At 32.4% G+C, this 25,439-nt stretch overlaps 3 protein-coding genes across 4 annotated transcripts in view; all 3 read left to right on the top strand.

The window, feature by feature from the left end:
* LOC131851726 (unc-112-related protein-like) overlaps nt 1–25,439 on the top strand; it is a 331,640-nt gene that overhangs the window by 99,581 nt on the left and 206,620 nt on the right. The window lies entirely within an intron of this gene.
* Nucleotides 278–17,698, top strand: LOC131851724 (chromosome-associated kinesin KIF4A). Of its 2 annotated transcripts, XM_059202262.1 has the most exons (20): nt 278–887; nt 1,396–1,497; nt 2,233–2,424; nt 2,928–3,087; nt 3,883–4,094; nt 4,786–4,948; nt 5,273–5,801; nt 6,145–6,333; nt 6,735–6,908; nt 7,119–7,322; nt 7,589–7,743; nt 7,955–8,103; nt 8,696–8,940; nt 9,573–9,698; nt 10,045–10,239; nt 11,093–11,326; nt 14,881–14,936; nt 15,032–15,320; nt 16,869–16,956; nt 17,366–17,698. In XM_059202262.1, exons 1-19 carry the CDS (start codon nt 650–652, stop codon nt 16,878–16,880), a joined length of 3,624 nt encoding a protein of 1,207 aa, XP_059058245.1. In that variant the 5' UTR covers nt 278–649; the 3' UTR covers nt 16,881–16,956; nt 17,366–17,698. The 2 variants fall into 2 exon arrangements, with proteins under 2 accessions (XP_059058245.1, XP_059058247.1); XM_059202264.1 differs by lacking the exon at nt 15,032–15,320 and having other exon boundaries at nt 280–887.
* LOC131851730 (putative epidermal cell surface receptor) overlaps nt 21,190–25,439 on the top strand; it is a 54,214-nt gene continuing 49,964 nt past the window's right edge. Inside the window, exon 1 of the mRNA XM_059202273.1 lies at nt 21,190–21,422. The gene's annotated coding sequence lies outside the window, so the exon portion shown is untranslated. The remainder of the gene's footprint in view (nt 21,423–25,439) is intronic.

Below are 25,439 nucleotides of genomic sequence, written 5' to 3'. Positions count from 1 at the left end.
CGTTTTTTGTAATATGATGCTCCACATAATTCTAATTAATTAATTAGATAATATTGTATATCAAGATTACTTCACAATTCGAAATAAGGCTGTAAACTTTATGTAATCAATTTTTTGAAATTGTCAACCAGATTTTCTGTGTATAGTTTATGTTGCAACACTGTACACCTCAGTTTCTGAAATCATACAGTAAACTGAACTAATTTGACGTATAAAGTCAAGTTACATTTTAAATTCAAATCAAAATTTCAAAACTTGTCGTTGAATTAACCGTTTCGCATCGTGTATTGTTGTTCCTCTAATTTCACTATTATTCTATTTTAATGAAAACTTTTTGTGAAATATAATTATAATCTTTGTGTTTAGTGTTACTTATATGATAAAACTATTTTAGACCCGTAATACTTTTTTTGCGAAGTCGTCATAATCTATCGTTTATTTAATTAAAGAACTTTTATGAAGAATTAAAAAAGTATCAATGACATAAATAATAAGTAAAACCCATCGCTATGATGAAAAAAATTTGACACTTCCCTGATCATCGGTAAGAAAAAGGTACGGAAAGAACAATAAATAGCAGAGGGCTCTGAAAAAAAGGACATTACAACTGTCCAAATTTTATTTTGTTTGCCTAATTGAAGAAATAAAAATGGTAGAAAGCGACAAAACAACGATAGACACAGTCCAAGTGGCCCTTCGGATTCGACCTTTGATGCAACAAGAAATAGAAAGAGGCTGTGATGAGTGTATAGAAGTTGTTCCCGGAGAGCATCAAGTTCAAATAAAGGATCTGGCATTCACATACAATTATGTGTTTGCACAACATATAAATCAGCAGGAATTTTATGATACATCAGTGAAAGGTCTTATAGGAAAACTTTTCCAAGGTACTTCTTATGTTTTCTGTCATGAGAGTTGTTTGAATCCACCTGTACTAATAGTATGTGTTGATACTAAAGTTGAGGATGAAATCAAGTTAGATGCCATTGTAGAAAATGTATTAGTGGTGGTCAAACTAACTGGGTATATTGCTAGTAATTGGGTCTATTACTAATACGTACTAACAATTTCTGTCATTGTTACTTGATAATTATTTTTTTATTTATAATATGTAGTTTTTCAATAATGTATATGTTTGTGGTTGACAAATGCTGATAATATGGACTATTTTTGTCCCTTGTTTGCTTATAATTAATTTTAAAGAAGGTAATAATTAGATTAGTAAGAAGATTCACTTTTTAAAATTCATTAATGTATGTAAGTGTGGTGGCTTTTAACACATGTTTCCTTTGCTTATCTCATATAGAAATTAGTCTAAAGATGTGACATTGGTTTGTGCTTGTATTGGGAATTCTTTATTAAATAGGTTTGTTATGATATTCTGTATTTTCCCAGGTTACAATGTAACAATACTGGCTTATGGCCAGACTGGTTCTGGAAAGACTTATACCATGGGCACCAATTATTCTGGATCCGATGGGGACTCCACTAAACTAGGTAATGTTTAAACTTTACTGTTATTCAATAATATAATATTTGTTTCCTAATCTTCAAGTAGTTTTACTTTAAATATGAAGATAATTTTTAAATATGTGTAAAATTATTATTTTCATAAATTAAGGTTTTATAATTATTATAATTATTTATTGTCCCACTGCTGGGCACATGCCCTCATTGGCAGAGGATTAGTCTCTTATATAAGTAAGTTCGTTTACAAGTTTTTCAGTTATAAATAACATTATTATATTAAACTATATACTTATTCTTGTGATATCAACACATAGATATCAATTGTAAAAAATAATTAATCTGAAATTTTTAAGCGATTGTCAATTAATATATTAAATTATATTTATTTTAGTTGTATATGACTTTTCAGGGAAGGAATGTGTAAAATTATGTATTTTAATGATTATTTTTTATATTATAATGACACATAAATGAACACAACTACAGATACACATCTTTGATACTTCTACAAAATTTTACCTTAATAATGTACTATTTTTACATAATATAGATGTAAAAAAATTGCTGTGTCCTCTGTATCTTATTTCCTCTCCTACATCTCAGGTAATTATAAAGTAGCTTCCTTGTAATTTTGGTTGAAATTACAAGATCTTGAGGTATAAAATGTATATCATGGGTATTAGGTGTGTTGCATACTGATGTTATGTTTGTGGTGTAGATAATAATGTAGGTAATAAGATATTTTTAAATACAATATTTCAGGTGTCATACCCCAAGCTGTAGCAGACATATTTGACTTTATAGAAACCCATGAAGATAAATTTGTCTTTAAAGTGTCTGTTTCTTTCATGGAATTGTATCAGGAACAGTGCTATGATTTATTATCAGGGAAGGAACGTGGTCACAGTATTATAGAGATTAGGGAAGATGTAAATAAAGGAGTTATATTGCCAGGCAAGTCTATTTATGTATTTATAATATATTTCTTCCTGGCAGTGTATTGTAATATTCATTTAAATTTAGAAAGAATTATTTAATGTAGTGGCCAAATAAAATATGATATTCAACCAGCCATTGTGTAGTATTAGTGCATGCTCATACTCATAATCAGAAATGTTTGTATCATGTAAGGAGTTGAACCCATGACCATCAGAAGTAAAATGATGTACTGAGACTGTCAGCATATTTATTCAATTCATCCAATTAATTCTAAAAAGTGTTCCATTGAAACTAAGTAATTGGTTGCAGTATAAGTTGACCAAAATCATATCTGGGTAGGTGATATTAAGATATCATCTTAATATTATGATTATCATTACCTATATACATATTATTTTGTGTGTATTGTATTTGATTGGGTTCCTAGAACGGTTGAAAACATAAGACCTGCTAGTTAGCATTGCTTTTCGCTCCGAATGATGTATGCCTGTATAATTCCCAAAAAAATTATATTACAGGTATTACTGAGTTATCAGTGTCATCAACGGCAGAAACTATGATGGTTCTGGAGCGTGGCTCCATTGGCAGAGTGACTGGCTCGACTGCCATGAACCAGGCCTCGAGTAGGAGTCATGCAGTATTTACAATAGTTATAGCGAAAGAGAGCAGGACTAACAAGTAGGTTTTAAATGATTATTTACAGGGCTTTGATGGACAGATCGATCGCCACAACTCATTAAAGTTTATCGCACTGAAATGACCTGTCATGTTTACCTATGTTAGGTTACAATGTCCAATTCGCGCTGGCAAAGTTTATTACTCACTTGATAGGCGGTAACCATGACATATATAAATAAACAGTAGTAGGAATATTACGTTATCATGTGAAACAATTCATGCGTTGCCATTCTAGAGGACTAATTGTAAGATGTCATGACTAATATACTGTTAATTACCCGAGGTTCGAACCCCTAGTGGTGCCCTCAGTCTAAAGTCGTATCCGTTAGGCAGGAGTTGGCCTTCAGCCGCTCCATAAGTCCTTCTGCGGGTTTGGAGTGCCATCTGCACTCGCCCACTAATGTCCGGTGAAGCTGTAAAGGCCAGCTGCGGCCAACAGCATTAGAGTAGTCTGAAAAAAAAAACCGTTAATTCATTGTCTAATCACCAAAACAGCTTAAAAAGCTTGCTGCTTCTCAACTGAAGTATTTGAGACAGATGACTTTTTACAGTCTGTTGCTGACAAAACACTGAATAAACACACATGTTTTCTCTAGAAATTATGTAGGTATTAGTAATATAAATTATCTTTTACTTGTAGTAGTGAGTCCAGGACAGTTTTACCGAATCTATTTTTACAATAATATTCCATAATTACATAATATTATACTAATAATTTAGAATAGGATAGATATAGATATTTTTTTTTATAAATGGCTCCACTTTAATATAGTATTTGTGAAATTAAATTTACAGGAACTTAGCCACAACATCAAAATTTCACTTAGTTGATTTAGCGGGTTCTGAACGTATAAAAAAGACAAAGGCAAGTGGCGAAAGATTGAAGGAAGGTGTGAAAATCAACCAGGGATTATTGGCACTAGGGAATGTAATCTCCGCACTTGGCGATGGCACTAATCGAAGTTTCATAAGTTATAGGGACAGCAAACTCACACGATTACTACAGGGTATGTATGATGTTTTTTTACAGTAGTATTCTATTATAGTATTCTGTTGACTTTTTCTTCTTTCTACAAACAAGTTTCGTGCTCCTTCGTGTGATTAATCTGCATTCGGAATGAGTGGTATAATAAAAATTATGATTATTGAAAAGTGCTTATATTAAGTTTAATTAAATTCACATTATTTCTATTGGTTATTGAAAACTGATTTAGGCAAAAATTCAAAAATAGTCAACATTGTGTAAATAATTATGTAATAATACGTATGTGATGTGTTAACATTCTAGAGGGCTAAGATCTTTGTTAGATTGTTTTATGGGTACTAAAGAACTGATAGAAATACTTAAATATTTTTTTATAGACAGATTACATATCACATACATATTTTACATTCTATGTAACATACTAAAAACTTATAAAAACAGAAATTGATACATTGTGACATCGGAAGCAAGTTGGTGTACTAAATCAATTAAATATTTAGAAATGGAGAATACAATATGTTAATAAACACTGCAATTCTTCAGAACATGATAAGATATAGTATTTATAATACATACAAAATATAACCAGCAGTACCGAGCTACCAGTCCGGTATTGTGAAGGTGAAATTCTTTTATGGAAGAGGGATTTGTACCTAGCAGTGAACTATAGTTAGCCTTTATGACTATTTTACTATTTAAAAAACTCTTCACAGATAGTCTCGGTGGCAATTCTCTCACTTTAATGGTTGCGTGCGTAAGTCCAGCGGATTACAATTTGGACGAGACTGTCTCGACGCTGCGCTATGCCGACCGCGCTCGGCGCATCCGTAACAAACCTATCATTAATCAAGATGCTAAGGCCGCTGAAATCATCAGGTAAGTTTCCAAATATTTTATTTTAAATTTAAAGTAGTCATTGAAAATATTGGAAATTAATCTATTTGTTATTTATCAGTGCAGAATACGAGTTTATTAAGTGCTATTAATTGTTATAAACTATACCTAATACAATGTAATATAAAATTGAAATAAATGTCTTGAATATAAACAATATAATGAAATTCAAACTAATTAAGAATGGAACAAAAAAGGTTTAATTGTACTGTATTATCCACATACGTTACCGAAATTTTTATGTGTGTGTGTGTTTAATGAATATTAAATTCATACAACATATCGTAATAAAAAATTATGAAACAGGTTGAATAACTTAGTCAATGAACTAAGACTGGAACTTCTTGGTAAATTGCCGACAATATCCGAACAGAATAATGAACAGCTGCAGGAACAGTTGGAACAAGAGAAGGCTAAGTACGCCGATCTACTGAAGAAGCACAAGCAAGTCACTGAACATCTTAGTAATATGCTCATAGAAAACACGAATTTATGCGAAAAAGCACTCTTGGCAGAGGCTGCAAAGGACAAAATTGAACGGAAACTGAATGAGTTGACAGAACAGTGCAACCAAACAATAGAAAACCTAAATATAAGTGAGAAGGTACAAAATGACGAATCTCAACGAACTAGTGTTGTTGATTACTTAAAAGAAATTAAGACAAGATTAGAAGATCTGCAGTCTGTTAATTTGAAGACAAATGAAGAATTAATAGACCACGAAATTAAATTGTCATTTGTCAAGGAAGAGAATGACCATGACAAGGTTGATGATGAAGTGTTGTTGAATGAGGACCAAGCAGTAATGGAGGAAGAGAAGAGAGCTATGGGACAGGTAACTATTAAAAAATCCTTAGAAAGTGTTATATTTTTTCATCTACACCTATTTTGTTTCTATAATCTATTCCTATATATTGGTGTCAAATTTCTACACTATTTAGCTTACAACATTAAGAAGTAATAAAGAGATTTGTCATATTAATTAATAATTTCTTAGATGAGTTGAGGTATCTCATTGTTGTATTACTTGTTAATATTTTAAGTATATGTTTGGCACCACATATATATATATATCTATAATCTATGTATATACATACATCAACATTATCATCATAATTATAATGACTGTAAAACTATCTTAGAAATATTACCTAGTTTTTATTACCACATATTTTCAGGTGGCACTGAATCAAGAGCTACAAGAATTAAACAGAGCAATGGCTATAAAGGCTTCTGTGGTACAAGCAATCCTCGCTAATAATAAAGACATGCTGGACAGTCACAACAACCTACGAGAGAATGAGGAGAAGATTGCCCAGCTAGAGAAGGAGAAAGATGAACTACTCCAACAGTTGAAGAGGACTAAGGTGATGTTTTTTTTTACCTTTCAATACCTGTGTCACTTTCCATTAAATAGGCCGTCAGATTGTTTGTCTTTCCAGGTGCAGAAAATGAACTATAATAGTTAATTTAGAATTCTATGACTTCAAAATTTGAAATCAAGAAATATTACATTTAAATAAAAAAATATAGTTCACTGGGGTTTATGCTTATGGATTTGCATGAGTGATATTGTGTATGTTTGAAATTTTCAGTGAAATTTTTGAATTGTTTTAAATTTCAGCTTTCTGGACTTGGATAGTTTTATTTGTGCAGTGTTTCAATACTGTTATTTTATTTTAGTTTGTGTTCAATCGAGAGAAATAATCTTATAAGTATATAATGATCATAGAGATGTATATTTTATGTAAAATTTTTGTATTTATAGACTAAAGACCCATCACACGACGAGCGACGCACGAAAGTGTCCGCCCTCGAGTCCGAAATACAAGATCTGAAAAAGAAATGCCAGCAGCAAGCCAATATCATCAAAACAAAGGAGAAGAATGAAGCCAAGATTGCAGCCCTTAATGCTGAATTACAGTCTATGAAAGTCACTAAGGTAAATTAATTCTATAACACATGGCAAAATCATTTAGAAACCGTAAAGTAAACAGTAAAGTGATTAAACATAGCCTAAGTCCGTTCTCGTGATGCTTAGATCTAAATTGAATTATGGAATATATACATAAACAATATTTATTTATTGGTGAAATTTAAAATCATTGCCAGTGCAGAGTATGTATAATTATTATATAATTTTGTCATAAAGGTAAAAATTATTAAACAAATGCGGGAAGAGAGCGAGAAGTTCCGTAAGTGGAAGGCGGATAACGAACGCGCCCTCCTGCGGCTGCGCAATGAAGACCGGAAGCGCGCCACCGCTATGGCCAAGATGGAGTCGCTACACGCTAAACAACAGAACGTGCTCAAGCGCAAGATGGAGGAAGCTGTTGCCGTTAACAAGAGGCTTAAGGTCATTATTGCATAATAAATCAAATCAACGATATCATAAATATATCTCGTCACAGCGGCAACGGCCAAGCCAATAACGTCTCTATTACAGTTTTATTATTTACACGTGTAATTTCATGTCTTTTCTTTTTAGCATTTGAATTCAAGTTCTGTGTCTGATAATTAGGTCTCTTTCTTTGTTGTAGTGTGTATTATTGATTTAAACATCTATTATTTCATAAAGTTGATATGTAAAGAGAATAATACTGTAAAAATTATAACTTGTAGGAAGCGTTAGACAGGCAAAAGCATACTGCGATGAAGCGCAATGCAAAGGGAAGCGTGAAGGCTGGCGCCGTACAACAGTACATTGAGCAGGAATTAGAGGTCCATCTCAGCATAGTAGAAGCAGAGAAGTCTCTTGAAGAACTTATGGAGTATAGGTCAGATTATAATATTATATTAGAAACAATAAATTCAATATTTTACGTCTCTATATCTTATGTAATAATAAGAATAAGCAGTGATTCACACAAAGATATGTACAGTGCCAGTATAAGTAATGGCATTGTTAATGTTTTTAGGTGTGAAATGGAATTTTTCACATTTGATACAAATGTGAAAAATTACATGTGTTGCATATTTTTATTCCAGAGCATTCATAACTGAACAAATTGAGAGTCTCCGTAACAGTACAGATGACGAAGCAAATAGAAAGAAAATTGCCGAGTTAGAAGACGACCTCGCATTACGCAAGGCACAGATATCGGACCTGCAACAGAAGATATTGACAGCTGACCAAGGTGAGTTTACTGTTTTGATTTCTAAAAGTATATTATAATTATATTATGTATATATCATACAATAACAAGTAGCCTAGGCTCCTCTACATTCCACATACATTTATATAAATATATCAAATCAAATAAAAAAATATTTATTCCTGTAGTATCTTACGGCCTCGTAATGCATGTTATATTTTTTTACCACCGTCCAGCTCGGCTCGCTAGTTCATTTGAACAGAACTGACAATAATATTATTATATATAAGATTATTATTTTGTCAGTTTCAGCCCTAAAAGATTTTTCTATATTATAAATGCGAAAGTGTGTCTATCTGGAATTCTGCTTGTTTGTTAGCTTTTCACCCCTTAAATATGACATGAAAGTAGATTTTTAATAATGTAATGGTGCAAATGCCGTTATAGATGCGGAACATTGTAGATAGTGTAGGGAAGGCCCTTCTACAGGTTTGTTAGGGCGACCTATTTCGCCCTTTCTATAGTAAAAGCATGTGAGAACACGCGTATGCCTCTGGGCTTACACTCTTAAGACGTGAAAGCCTAGCTAACTCAATTTATTACTTCAAATGTTGTCACGTCATGTTATTTACAGAAAACAAGTCACGCACCCAATGGGACAACATACAGTCAATGCTTGAAGCCAAAGTTGCCCTTAAATGCTTATTCGAGTTGCTTGTTGACTCGAAGCGTGAACTTCAGAACCAGAGCGAGAAGGGTTACCAGACCAGATACGAGGAGATAAAGGAAGCTCACGATAGACTAATGGTGGAATTTGAGGCCAACAAATCTGAGTTTGAAAGGCAACTGGCGATGGTTAAGCTGCAAAATGAACAGAAGGTAAGTTGTATATTTTCAATTCATAAATTTGAAATTAAATCTTGATAGCTAGATAATAAAAAAATATTTCTTATTTTATTTACCCTGCCTGCAAGTAGTATTAAATTCTCGCTTTTTCTATTCTTTAGCTAGGATCTGAATCTGAAAGTTACGTGATAAATTACAACTCGATATTTTCAAAAGTAATTGAAAAAAAAATGTTAATAGTTAATTATACAATTAACGACATTTCTAGCAACAATGCATTCATAATTTTGAAATGAGCAGTTTACTACTAATTGTAGGTATTAGTTATGACCGTTTTAGTATGATTTATATGAGTCGGATCTTTCGTCCTTTTTTTTACACAAATTACATCAAAACTTTGAACCATATTTTAGATAGATCCTTAATTAGACAAGTCCTGCTTACTATATCGCAAATACGACCAGTATTTGCGATATAGTAAGTAGGACTTACTCTAGCATCTATCAGTATAATTATTATAATGGCCAAGTATAAACCAGTTTTGACAAATATAAAAATTTTGATATTCTAGATCTAAATATGGGTATGGTAAGTATGGGTCGTCTCTTATTTAACAATCATATCAGCATATAAGTAAATTGTAATTTAAATTATTTTTATGACAGCTATCGGCATTAGTGGCTGCACAGCGCGGTGTCATCAGCAGAGGTGACAAGAACGAAGCGTGCAAGCATCTGCAGAATGTCATTCAGTACCAACAGGATAAGCTCGAACAAATTGAAGAAGAAAATGTATGTCACTAACAATAGAGCAACAGATAATAATTTCTTCTTGTTTAAGTTTACTGTGTCATTGTAAAAAATCAACTGTAATTCCAAGTTAATTAAATGTGAACCCTATGCTATTACATTAAACGTGACTTTACTATTTACATGGTCGTTTATGTAGTAGTATAGTTGTAGTTACAAAGAAACTAATAAAAATATAGAATCTATTATAAATTGGTATGACAGGTTAATTACTATAATAAAGTAAATTTCCGTTAATATTATGAAGTAAAATTTCTAAGATTTTCATTTTTTATTAATATTTTTCATCGATTATACTGTGGAGTAATACTAAATTGAATATCTACAGAAAAAGCTAATAGACGAGTTAGAACAACTTCGTACTGCTGGAAAGAAGGCAAAGAAGGTAATAAAGAAGGAAACTCCTGTAGAAGCTATAAAGAAACTGGAATATGTTGACATCACTGATGAAGATGATGACGAGTTTGAAGATGAGGAGAAAGATCCGGACTGGAGGGCCACGCCACTCTTCAAACGGATACAGGTAAATAATAATAACCCAAGACAATTCCCGCAGCGTTATCAACTCCCAAGCTAAGATAAGCAAGAATTGTAGGCGAAGAGGTCAGAACCACTTTTGCCTTTCTACATGACGTTAGGAGGCTCCAAAAGCTGTGTTTCAAAACTACTAAATTTTAAATCAATTTCACGATCATTTGGACAGAAATCTATTTATAACACAGTAATAAAATATGTGATCAAAGATGGGCTCTGAAACAAATTACTTCCAGCCCTACTGTTGTGACAGTGGAAATATTTAGCGGATAATAGCAGACCTAGAGTTCTAAATATGTAAATAGAAAATGATAATGTAAAGTTAAAAAAAAAACAACATATATGTATCATACAATTAATATATATAATGAGGAAAGGTTAATAATTCTACATATCTTTATCTTTACATAATTAAAACAAAGTCGCCGTCGCTGTTCGCTTAAATCTTTTAAACTATGCAACGGATTGTAATGCAATTTCCAGCAATAGATAGAGTAATTCAAGAGGAAGGTGTATATGTATAATACATGGGTATTGTAGTATGGAACAAGCCGAGAAATTAAAAGATTTTATTGCATCCGTGCGAAGCTGGGATTGATCGCTAGTTACAATATGTAAATAAGATTTAAATATATATAAATACCTAAATACTGAAGCATAAATAAATAACATACATTAACAAACAGAATATAAATAAGATAATATTGCTATAGAAACAACTTTATGTATTGATAGAGAGCAAATAAGATTTTATTCTCGTTTCTAAAGTAGTATAGGCACATATTGATAGAGAGGGTATGAGATTTTAATATTTTTTCTAAAGTAGTGATATGTACACACAGGCGCAGCGTTCACGTCTAACGATGAACTTCACAAACCCCGACATGGAGAGCAACGGGCGCGCCACGAAGCGAGGCAGCGACGGCGCGGCGCACTGCACGTGTCGCGGCAGCTGCTCCACCAAGATGTGCGGCTGCGTCAAGGCCGACAAGGGCTGCGGCTCCACCTGCCGCTGCCAGCGCGAGCTCTGCAAGAACAGGCGCATCTCTTCCGATAGCGAGGACAAGGAGAACAATGTTAGTATATATAATTAGCTGGACACAGCTTAGTCGACCATAAGCGACTTCGTCTGCCAAGTAAAGAAAGAATATTTAGTAATCTAACCCAAAAAAGCCAAACATAAAGTTTCATCGTTCTAGCCTCAAAAATGATGAATTCCTTTCCAAACTCATTCCCTATTCATTTTACTTCCGGAAGGGTAAAATTTTACAAACTTAAACTTGAATGTCATAGTTATTTACAAGTAAATCTGTGCAACTAGCAATGCTTAGTCGACCATAAGCGACTTCGTCTGCCAAGTAAAGAAAGAATATTTAGTAATCTAACCCAAAAAAGCCAAACATAAAGTTTCATCGTTCTAGCCTCAAAAATGATGAATTCCTTTCCAAACTCATTCCCTATTCATTTTACTTCCGGAAGGGTAAAATTTTACAAACTTAAACTTGAATGTCATAGTTATTTACAAGTAAATCTGTGCAACTAGCAATGAAAATAAAATACAGCCCTCCATCTACTGATACATTGTTTGTTTTGAATTAAAATTATGATTCTTTTTTAATAATAAATTATATATGTTTTTTCTTATACTAAGCATGTGTCGATTTGAATATGTTCTACAATACGCCAGATGTATGCAGACATTGTTGTGATGGGGTTCTTTTTTGTTGAGATGGTGAGTTTACTAATAAATAATATATACGTTTACAGCAGAATATGTATTGTCTCTTTTTATAATATATTTACAATGATGTCAATCTATATTTGACAACAACTATTATAAAAAACGTAATCGGTGAGGAGGCCGTATATACACCTAACATCCTCCCGCAGACATGAAGTGCTATTCAGGTAGCCAACAGTAAATGAGCTTTGAATACATTACAGTTTATCTTATTTTGCCTACTCTCTCTATCCCGTCCCACCAGGGGTACCATCTTTCCCACCAAGCGTACCAACTTTCCACCCAACCTCCCCTCCACCAAGTAGGGTCCGGTGGCTTAAATTTCCTGCTGATATACTTATCTTGAACTAGACGAAATAGAATTACACTGCTCCATGGCAATATTATTAAACATCTAATATATCTATTTTCTTCTTGGCTCAGAATTAGTTTAGTTTTCATTCTTATCATACTTTTTTCGTCTGTAAAAATAGTCTTATTTTTCAATTTCTTAAACTCGTCATTTGCTTGAAAATATTCTCTTTGTATAATGATTATTGACTTATTTTCCACTTCTTTATAATCATCGAATGTCAAAATTGTAGCTAGTCTTTGTTCTTCCTTCTTTTGTTTACAGTCGTAAGTAATCTTTTCATACTTCAAAGAATGTTTCGTTACGTAATTTTCTATCCTTTTATCTCCCTCGTATTTCTTACTCCTACCCGATGAAATATATTCCATTGTCGGTTCAGTTACTTCTTTCATATAATCTATAAACCCTGACATGGCTAACTTGACTCTTTCGTCTCTTTCTTTATTCATCGAGTCTCTACTGACACTCACTTCGTGTGAATTCTTTAAAATTCTCGTACTTTTATAATTGATCACACTCTGTTCATTGTCATCTCTATTTGAAGTTCTTGGACTTATATCCTGTCTCTCAGGTGATACAACTGGTAACTGAGAGGCAGGTTGATGTTTATTCTGCCGTTGTATTACGTCTTGATACATATTATCTAGAGTAATCCATTTAATCAAAAATTCATCGGCCGTTTCACAATCTGCGTAAAATTCATCTTCATTTGTTTCGTCGTCATTCACCCATTCATTGTAAATATCTTTGTCTACTTTAAATAATTCATCTGCTTTACTTTTAAATATTGAATGACACACCTTTATTTCCGCAGTATTTGGTATGGGTTCCTGTAATAACTCTGATAATTGGTTCCCAGTCTTTGTGAATAGTCGGCGTAAATTTGTTCTTGATTTTTTTAGTCTCAGCATTTTAGTACGAAGTCACGGTCGCCAGATGTTGTGGTGGGGTTCTTTTTGTTGAGATGTGTTAAATAATAATAATATGTATGTTTGCAGAATAATTGTATTGTCTCTTTTTTTAATATATTTACACAATGTCAATCAAACAACGAATTTTGACAACAACTATTATAAAAAACGTAATAGGTGAGGAGGCCGTATATACACCTAACATCAATAGAGATTTTAAATGTCCAATAATATTACCTTCAAGTAGCGTTATTATATATCGTCTAGCGCAAGAGAAGCACGTAAGCCTTCATCATGCGAATAAACATATTTTAATAGCAACGATAAGAGAACGATATTGGATAATTGGTATAAAAAGACTTGCCACAAAAGTCATAAGTAGCTGCGTAAAGTGTCGACGTCACACTACGAAACCAGTTCAACCGATGGAAGCGGCCCCATTACCAAATGATAGAATAAAAAATAGTGCCCCCTTTGAGGTAACTGGTGTAGATTTAGCAGGACCGCTTTTATTAAAAAATTCGCAGAAACGATGGATCGTATTATTTACTTGCGCAGTCTATAGAGCCGTTCATTTGGAATTGGTGGATTCACTTTCAACTGATAGTTTCATGATGGCTCTTAGACGTTTTATTGCCAGGAGAGGAAGAGTACATACTATCTATTCTGATAATGGCACGAATTTTATAGGTATGAATAGTAGACTTACTAATGTTGACTATAAATTAGAAACGAATCTAACACATTACAAATCAGATGGAGATTTATGCCACCATGTCTTCGGGGAGGTTAGTACGAATGGTGAAGGAAATGTTAAGGAGAGTGTTAGGTAGAAGTTCTATCAATTACGTACAGTTGGAAACAATATTATGTGACATAGAGGCAACTATAAATTCGCGACCGTTAACTGCTACTGTTAATGACAAGGAAACTATTGTGCCCTTATCACCAATGAATTTTATACAACCTATAGCAAGTACCGATACTACAGATTTAGATTATATCGATATTAATTTAATCACTCGATTCCGATATATACAGAACTTGAGAAATGATTTCCGGCAGAGATTTCGGAACGAATACCTTGCAATGCTTGTTCATAATAATAAACAAAGGAACAAGGTACAGCTCAAAACCGGAGACATTGTTCTAATGGAGACTGCTGACAAGAGGATCAAATGGCCACTGGGCTTAATTCAAGAAATTATCACTGGTGCTGACGGGGTAGCCAGAGTAGCTAAGATCAAGACGAACTCTGGTGTTTTCGTACGCCCCTTTCAGAGGCTTTACCTTCTAGAAGCTCATTTACTCTAAGCTATCTGATGAGTACTTCATGTCTGCGGGAGGATGTTAGGTGTATATACGGCCTCCTCACCTATTACGTTTTTTATAATAGTTGTTGTCAAAATTCGTTGTTTGATTGACATTGTGTAAATATATTAAAAAAAGAGACAATACAATTATTCTGCAAACATACATATTATTATTATTTAACACATCTCAACAAAAAGAACCCCACCACAACAGACATGTTTCCTCTCTCTATATCTCTGCATTTTGAGAAGAAATATCGCGTCTACAAAATAATTATAAGTCAATAGTTTAACAAGATTTTTTTCTCCACAGCCGTCGAGTACTGAAGTGACTCTTGACACAACGCCGCGATCATTCTTCGACAAACGGTGAGTCATTTATACATTTTACCATTAAATATGATATTCATATTGAATCCGCTTACATACTTTTGGCGTGGTATAAAGTATATAAACATGTTTAGATTCGAAACGTCATACGAGTTGGAAAAAGAGGCGAAATCATCGAGTAGTAATGAAATACCGGAAAAAAATGAAACATACGAACGCAATAATACACGTTTGTTGCGTCCTGTACTCACAAGACGTGTACAGACAGACAGTCGCACGCAGAAGTGGATGTTAGCACTGCTATTGTACAATACTTGTGTCGCTCCAATATCTTCATACTGCGCAAACAATATAGTAGAGTATGGGATGGACGTGGCAAAATATAACGTTCTGACCCATGTCTTCGGATTTTTAATGCGGGAGGTTATAATTTCTGTTGAATGTATTTTGGTGTTTAATAGTTTAGACATACGGTTTGAATTTATGTTAGCAGACTATGCTCTTACTGAATATCTCGGCTTAATCTCAATTTAGTAGGTAGTATTGGGCAATTAAGTTTTGCTACATTTGTAAATACACTCATTCATTAATATCGAGAAAATCTTATTATAATAGTTAAATAGTTGTGGAGATCGTGCTCCAACAGCTCATATGCATTACGTACTCACTTGTTACTTAATGTTGGAGATTTTGTCACCATAAGCATCTTTATGCTCTATATATGTTATGGCATGTGACACCCCTGGTGTCTCAGGTGTCCATAGACTACGGTAACCATTTAACATCAGCTGGGACGTATGCTTGTTTGCCACCAAGGTAGTATTGAATAATGACAACTACTTTAACTATTCTAAACGAAACATTAAAGAAATATTGAATTTTCTATGAATATCAACTGGTTGTGCATTAACAACTGATAAAACTACATATACATATATATGTAGTTTCGTCGGGATCAAAGTAGTTATCAAGTACATTGCTAATCATTATGAATTTGTTTTTGTTCTATTTTGACGTAGTCGACCCGATTAACTTCTTTCGTAATTATTCCATTACGTTCCTAGAAAAAACAAGTTGTAATACAGACGATCAGTTATAACTTAAATTTTTCCTATTAAAACACGTTTTAACTATAAACCGGATTTACAATGACATGTAATAGGTACTTAGTTGCATTAAATAAAGCATATTCTTTTTAAAATAGAAAATTAAATAATTCCTGTTTAATCAATGTTGAAATGAACTGCATTCTAACTTTCAAATGTGACTGTTTGAATAAATATTATTTCGTTAATCTTTTTTTTTTGGAATATTTAAAAACCAAACTATTTTTTTTTATATCAGTAAGTGCATAGTTCTGCAAAGTAATTGTAGGCTAAGTATTAATAGATACGTATTATGATCATGAATACACTCTTTTTAAAAAACCATAATTCATCAAACAATCAACACTGTGACTAGAGAGTCACAATGTTGATTGCCTCCTGTGCTTGTGATTTTTATGCTATAGTTAATTTAATTCACTAACTTTTAGTATATGCCTAGTGTTCCTACATAAACATACTTCATCATTTCATATGATTATTTTTAATAAAACAACTTGCTTTACAGAATTATGCCATATCTCGTAATAAAAAGTAGAGTACATTGAAAATTATATAAGTCTCAATATGAAATTTATTTATATTAATTATTAATTAATGGACAATATTTATTAAAAAGTACAATGGTCTACTGTCATGCATATCGTGTACCAGTCATTTTAAGATAATTTAGAAAGGAAGAACAAATAAGAAGCGAAGATTCTGAATTAAATTATATTTGTAATATAATCGCTAAGTTTGATTAGAGTTTTAATTCTAGAACATTCGTGTTGATCACATATTTTATAAGATTGTTGTAAGAAAAATTACACAATGTCTACATTTATTATTATTTCAATATTTTAATTTATTATATTTTTTTTTACAGAAATCACCATGACGCAACATTTGTAAAAAAGAAGAAAAGCTATTTCTTCCCCCATGATTAGGGAAATGTCGGACCTAAATATATAAAGGTAATATTGTCAATAAAATATAGTAATATAATTCTAAATTTCTTTGTAGTAATTAATAAAAAAATATAGTATTATATATATATATAAATATTCGGCCGAAGAAGGCCGAAAAAGAGATGGATGGACTGTGTGATGATGTTGTAAGATTAATAACAAGATGACTGCGAACAGGGTTGAATGGAAGATAAAACATTTAACGCCGACCCCAAATAAATGGAATAAGGAAGAATTGGATGTTGATATATATATTATATATATGAAACATGAGAAGAAAAATAATAAATAGAATTTTATAACAAAGGACGATCTTATCTAGTAATTTATTACGATTATTATATCTAAAACTTATAAATTACAATGTGACAAGAAATTATAAAGTGTTTATATATTTTTACTTATCTTTTTTCAGACTGAATAATCTCCAACAAATATAATCACAGGATTACTTAATTATAAATTCGATAGTGAAGAGTGCCTTGTATTGGATTAGGGTTGATTTCTATTTTTATACAATGTGATCTAAATTAAGTGTACATGTATTAACAAACTGACTTTTATTTTTATTATTATTGTTATATTATGTAATTTAATTCAGGGAATGAAGACAAAACCCACTAAAATATTATGAATATTTCTATAATTTTTGTTTAAGTGTAATTGTCTTAATTCCCTGTATTGAACGAAAAACAACTTATTTGAAACAAACTTATAGTAAGTAGTGTTTGTAAATTAGTAGAGTAGACCTCTGAATAAATTTGTATTTATTATATTTTCGTGTTTCACTTACTTTTCAATTGTTGAATACCGCCGCACTGCCCGTACCGAATTCAATATGTTATTCACTGATAATTAAGCTATAGATGAGAGAATAATTAAATTTGTTAAAATAGTTTTTTAGTTGTAAACAAATATAGAAATAAATCGCTCCCATTTATAATAATAGCATATGCAATATAGCAATATTATACATGTAAATCTAAGTCCTCCGCCGCGTCGGCCTGTATCTTTGTGATAATCTCAAAAAATACTCAACAGATTATACAGTTTTAATATATGAACAACGTGATTTCTGAGGATGGTTTAGATGTACAAGTCATTAAGGTTGTGTAATGTAATTGAAATACCGATGGGATTCCAGGGCGGCTTACAAGTAAATGATAATTATCGTAATTTCATATACGATTTTTTAATTTACCACAATATTTCGTGATAAACCTTTATAAACTATGTTTAGAGTTGTTTGTAAATAGCGCATTTCATTGCAAATTGCAGTTCGGAACGTTATGAGATTTCCGATGATTGTCTCGTGCTGAAGAATTTCTAAAACAAAGATGCTAATTTGGAGTTGTTATCGTTGGAAATGTTCAATAACTTGTGTATGCATGCAATAAACATACGCATATTACTATTACAAAATCTTTAACTTTAGACTTGTCACATCAATCTCCAAAATTCAGAGGTGAGTCAGATTTTTCTATTGTACGGTAATGGTATGGTTTACCCGTCTACTCATATGGTATTCGCTGAAGGTGTACTAGTGGAGGATAGGATGACAATGAATTTAGGCCAGTTAGCTCATCGTAGCAATTGACTAGGACACAACCACGATGGTTCTCGGCCCGGGTGGAGGTCAATTTGACAGGGTACATTGCTTAATGAATACTTCATTATTATTATCATGAATACAAATGTTTGTACCAAGTATTTTATACAATGAGGTGAGGAATCGATCTCACGACTATCTGAAGTAGATCACCAGTGGTGTCCTAAACCAATAGACCACCCAGGCCATCTAGGTCATAACTGGTAAATATGACTGTTCTAATATTAAGTATCTCTTTTAGTTTTATACAGCCAAATTAGTCACAGTAAGTCAAATTTCATCAAAATTGCTCAAATCGTTTCGGAGTTTATCCCGGACAAACGTGAGGCGAGATTTATAAACAGGATAAGAGAAAATACGTTTTAAAATCTTCGCTATTATTGTAGCCATAGGTATAGTTTTTTATTTAATATTATTATATATTTTATAGTCGAAAGTGGTCTCCAAGTTGAATACTAGGAGACAACTTGACTATTCGAAGGAATCTTACCTGCAGCGTGAGTTTGGTATTTAGCACTTGCGGAATTCCGTTCTGGAATGTTTCGTCATAATTTCGTAACTGTTACTTGCAGACTACCTAATGAATCACGCATAAAAATACCTATTGCAAAAGTGAAATTTGTTGCGGTGCTGACAAGGTGAGATACTAAATAGACCATGTATGTAAGTAGAAAAAGTGAGAGAGTGAGTTATAGGGATGTTTAAAACAGATAGGTTTAAAACAAAACTATTCTGGACAGCTGTGACCAAGTATCTACAGCAGGAAATTTAAAATCTTTTCATAGTGTATGCTTACATCATATAGTAAATCTATATTAGATAGATCAGTTACGACAAGTCAATACTGGAATTATAAACAGTATCGCCAATCAAAATACCACCGCTGAAAATAAATATAGAGGTCCTAGATTCAGTATTACTCCATGATAGCTGTGATGGAAACGAGTTCCCGGGATATCTATAAGAAAAACCAAAACGAATGTATTTATTAAGTTTTATCACAAAAGCAAACATTGTAATAAAAAGTCATATTTAAATGTAAATTTTTTTTTAAAATATTATTTAATAATATTTCTAAGCACCGAAGCCTGTGCTATCACAATACATACAAACTTTTAAAGCTTGAAACGACGAAAAGAAATCTAAATACTTCTATAATACAACATAATAAATACTAATCAATGAATTATTTTATAATTAGGTATTATAAATATGTTATTCATAAACATTATGAATGACATATTCATAATGTTTTTGTTTGTTACATCTACTAGTTCTTTTTTGACAATTCACACAGCGCCATACAGACCCAACCTAAGGTAGCTAAAGCTTGTGTTTTGGGTACTAGATAACTGATACAAATACATAAATATTTTGTAAATACATACATATAATACATAGAAAACACCCAAACCGATACAAACAGTTATACTCATGTTTATATCCGCGACCATCGGAGGTAAGGCGGTTTGTTAATCCGCTAGACCACTGAGGCCGTCATCTAACTCAGAATAATTGATGAGATTATTTTTACCAGCACTTAAAATTGATCACATGGGTTTGTCCGTATTTACAAGCATTTTTCGCCTTGATCGAGCACCTTGACCGAGTTCGTCGGCATATCCTGACTCAACTACATCATCGGACGCTATTATGAGTCAAATGAAAGCCTGTAGTTACCACTAATATATGTCACTAACTCGATAATGATGTGATACCTGCCCTGTTTTTTTTTATCAAGCCATACTGACGGTGACTGATGATATGGGGTGATATGTATAGAGTTAACTGAAGTATGAACAGCATTAGATACAGATATCCTGTTATCGAGAGGGAACTATTTATTAAAACTTTTGAAATCAATAATTTTGATGTTGGTATTACATATCCTCTCAAGCTGGTGATTATTTAATTTTTATTTAGTATTTTTAATATTTGTTATAATTAGGCCCGATATAATGGGGTTGACATGTTTGATAACAAAAACCCCAATATCAATGTAGATAATAAAAAAAATGTGATGCTCATGTTGCTATCCCGGAGGACAGATGTTGAATCTTTGGGTGCGTAGTATTATTAATATGAAGTCGACTTTATTCCCTATAGGTCTCCCAAAGATTAATTAAGATTTATAGTTATATTGTACAAAAAAAGTAGGTTTCTACCAGGAAATCTTTAGATGAAGTGGAATAATTTGTACCTATAAGTATCTCACTAATGGTGAGAGCGTTCAGTCTAGTGGTTTACTCCGAGTAGATTAGGTCTCTAGTCGACCATAACCCAGGTCGTGGATTCAGAGCTGGACTACACTTATGTGTGTCTATGTTTTTTTTCTTTAACACTCCATTGATGGCAACATTGATAACAGTGGTGGTAGGCTTACCACGTTGATAATGGTTAACCACACTGACGGCTGTCAATGCTCTACAAAACGTAAATACTGTGGTGGGAGTATTTTATTTCTCTGATAATCTGCTATACTATCCAGAGTGTAGTTTTACGTTTGCGTTCGAGTTTTAGTGGTAGTAGCATTCACGCCGCGTTTCGCCACGAGCCAAAGAAAGGCTCGAAGGCTCGCTTTCGATGTTTACGGGGAGAAATCTCAGACCGGTCGCGGTACTCGAAGCAAACCAAGCCAGTGCCGCGCGCCGCGCCGACTTGCCATCACGCGCGTTTTACTACTCGTTCCACCAACTATCAGCGTCGAAACCACAAACATTTGTTGAGGTAGCGTCCTCAATTATCTGAGCTGAAGATACAGTGCCCCACGGAAGTGTTTTTCGACCCGAGTGCAGTGAACCATTGTTATTACCATTTATTGTTCCTAGAAAGTGTTTCTACCTGCTGCAGTTTTTCTATACCGGTATGTTATTTGTAGTTTAGAGCGTATAATAGCGGTATTAGGGACGCATGCCACATCTCGTGCCCATTCAGTCGGGTTAGGATGCCTCTCACTCGTGCCAGCGTTACATCATGATGCATGCTCTAGAACTACCTATAGCACACGTTGTTTACCACAACTTCAAACTTGTTTGAAAATGTTTGAGCTAACGGTAAAATTGATATTGCAATCTTTATTGAGTTGATTTAATATTACATTGAATAAAAATCTTAAATATTTATTTGTATGGTTTGGACAGAGCTGTCATGTGGCCTTTTCTTCCGGAAATCTCCAGCAGCAATTGAAACGTAGAGACCAACTCTAACAAATTTCAATGTTTTCATAAATAATAACAACATTATTGTATATTTTATTCGCGCTTTATTGATTAATCCATGTACCTAATGTTCAAATGTAAGAATTGGGCGCTAGTGGTAGATTTTATTTTACGATACTATACCCTACGATGGTGGCAATCAAGCATACGGCCCATCTGATGACTATTCTGTTACGTTTCATAATCATAAAATTCATCTAGAATTGATCTATTATTGCAAGGTGCCGCGTAGAGGTTGACTTGAAATACCTACTGTATTTTTTTTCTTCTCATTATAATGAGTCTAACATTATTAAAGACCACTTTTTGGAATGGGGTCCTACCATTTTAGACGCAAAGTAAATACACAGTAGGCGAAGCAATCTCTACCATCGTCATTCACTCCTTATTCGTATATAACATTCAAAACATTCATTCTTTAAAAACGGTAACACCCACCCACTATTAATATATATCAAAACAATATATCAAAATGTGTCAAATTATGAAAAAAATAATATTGAATCCTTAAAAGTGTATGTAGGACATCTAAATCAGACAAGTGACAAATGGCATATCATAAACTCATAAAACTGAATACATATTCTTGAAAGTTAAAAAGGAAATAACTAGTAAACAAAATACATGTTTATGCTCAGCTAATTTATTTGTTTGTTCAAAGTATTTTTTTATTTTATGAATTAATAAGAAAACAATGGAAAAAATATATATGTAATATGTTATGTAGAGAAACGCTCTTTTAAATTGGAGATACAATACCTATTTATTCAAATATAACGAAATTCAAAATTAGTAAGTAAATTTTAAAAGTTGCGTTACTATACATTAGCAACGATAATTCTAGCTATAAATAATAAATGTCAAATATTAATTGCTATGAATAATAAATACTCTCTTCTCATTGCTACGCTTTGATAATCGTTATTTTGCCTGAGTAACGAAACTATAACTAACTTTTCAAATTAATTATCTGGCTGATTCTGAGTTTCGTTATTTTGGAAATAGGCATATATTTCGCGTATTATATAACTTATTGCTTGTAAACTTTATTCCATGTGGACGCGTATCATGTCTGAGAGAAAAACAGGTAGAGAGCTATTACTTCTATAATTATTCCAAATTATACGAGCGCGGACACTCACCTCGCTCCGGCTAAGAACATGGATATGGCAATTTATTTGCACTTAAATCTACTTAAATAATATATAAAAATATTCGTTTTATATTATCCTGAAGGAATATAAAAAAATTTTCTAAAGATTTTCATAGATATTTTAATATCGCATCTTATATGTACCACAGGCCGTCAGCTTAGTTAGTTTCCTATATACCTACAATAATAAAACACGTATATAAAAGTACAATGATATTGCAGTTTCATTTAAACAATACTAAAAACTATATATTCTCTAAAAAAAAGTCTTATTATAGGGAATCCCTTTTAATCAAAACTATGTTTTTGTTGATCTATTACCTACTGATTTTACAAAATTCAAGTAATATGTATTATGTACAAAATTATAATATATATTGAAATAACTTATGTCATTCTGAATTCCTATGAATTTCAAATTGTGAAAGAATTTCTTAAATTGATGCAATAGTTTCATAGTTTACTTTCATCATACAACAATGTGAATATGCAGCAAAATGTGAATATTGTCGTTAAACAGAATAAAAAAAAAACATTAATATATAACAACACAAAACAAACAACTTACATCCTACAACAATTTGAGAGAGAAAGATATCAATGCCATGTACTGCTATAAAACGCATCCCCCATGTATCTTAGACAATATAATATGTATGGACATGACGCAGACGTAGCCCTAGAACAATAGAATTCATACATATTAATATGCCAGTGAGACAATCTGGGACACGATATATGTTGTACTTCGGACTTAACATTACACTGTGGACTGTCCGCAAATTTGCATTTAAATGTGTCGAGTGGGCAGTGCAGGCGACACTGATGTCTCTACACGAACTGCACTCCATGTTGAATAACTTGAGCTAGCAAATATCTATATTTTTATTTTATTCGCACATTGCTGATTGTATATGTTTTATTTTATATTGCTCTTGGTTCTGGTTTCACGGTACGAAGAGATTGATATAGTTAATACCATATAAGCCCACAACTTCATTCCCGTTAACTTTTTTGCTAATTAACAAATAGGAATAAAGCATACTAATCTTTAAGAGAATCTGACCTTAACACATTAGTGAAAATCGCACCCAAATAGGTTAGATTGTATACATAGTACCAAATGTATGGGTGTAACTATGTATATGAATAGTGGCTATTATTAAATGCGCAATTCAAAAGAAATAATGAGGTTAATGTTTCAATATAAATAAAAATTTACATTCACAGATCATAAACTGCAAATTATAATGTACCTAGTTGGTATAATTGAAATTCCAATTTTTTATGCGTTCTTCTTAATCACTAAATGTGAAAGATGAAAATAATGCTCGGCTCGAAAGAATATTATATATTCTCTTTAGGTAAATAATACTCATACTTTATTCTTAAAAAAAATTTCCTCTGCGACATATATTGGTAGTAGAGTGATATTATGCCTATGGCCTATTACCTTCCTCGATAACTTTATCCAACACTAAACGTTTTTTTCAATGCGACCTAGAAATTCCTAAGATTAGAGCCGTTACCTAAAAAAATAAAGAAACTCTTCATTTTCTTTTCCTTTTTAATATTAAATAAATAAAAACCCAGGGCAATTCACAGAGAGACACATACCTAGTCGATTTAAAAAAAAAATCTAAGTATGTATTTATATCTGCTGTCTAGTTGTACCCATAACACAAGCTCAGCTTACCGTGAGACTAGATGGCTCTGTGTTAATTGTCCAAGGTTATTTATTATATACATAGAAAACACTCAGACTAATAAAAACTGAAAACTGACATTAATGTTTATATATATAGGTTTACATTATATGAGAATCGAACCCGCGCCCATGGGAGTGTAAGGATGATAAACCGCTAGACTTCCAAGGTCGCCCAATGTGATTTTATTGTATAGATAAACTATAAATCCCCGTTTGCTCTATAACGATTGTGAGAAAATACCACAAGCTGTAAGCTTTACCACTTTAAAAAGTTCCATTCAAGATTTTCTATTATTGTAGCGTTTTCAGTATTTTGACAAAGAATGTAACCAGTTTATCTGGAAATAACTCGTTATCTCCAAGTATTAAGATACTCATAATTTCATTCTAGAAACCGGACTTGAATTAAGTTATTTAAAATAAAATTACTTGTAATAAAAGATAAATATTGTGACTAAATCCGCTTAGTTTTGACGTGACACGATCTTGCAAAAAGCGTCAAATCAAATATTAAATAATATTTGTCACTACTTGTCATGTATATATATAGACTATAGAAATTCACATTCGATTAAGAGCCATCTTATTCATAAATTGCTAGTATTTGTAGATTAGTCTGCTCTGAATACTACGTATAACTGATTTATATTGTTATTATACTAATTGTTTAGGTACGAAAATCTGTCATAGTGTTCAGAACATACATTCTACAGAGCACACTAAAATACAATTCAGCACTAAAAGAATTTTCAAAATCGGATCAATACTACCGGTCCCAGAATATGTAAACTATAATATTAT

This window comes from Achroia grisella, unplaced genomic scaffold (genome assembly GCF_030625045.1).
Source record: "Achroia grisella isolate CSIRO2021 unplaced genomic scaffold, CSIRO_AGI_Agris_v1 utg807, whole genome shotgun sequence".
Taxonomy (NCBI): Eukaryota; Metazoa; Arthropoda; class Insecta; order Lepidoptera; family Pyralidae; genus Achroia; species Achroia grisella.
Note: the sequence above shows the minus strand (reverse complement) of the source record. Positions and strands in the feature narration are given on the sequence as shown.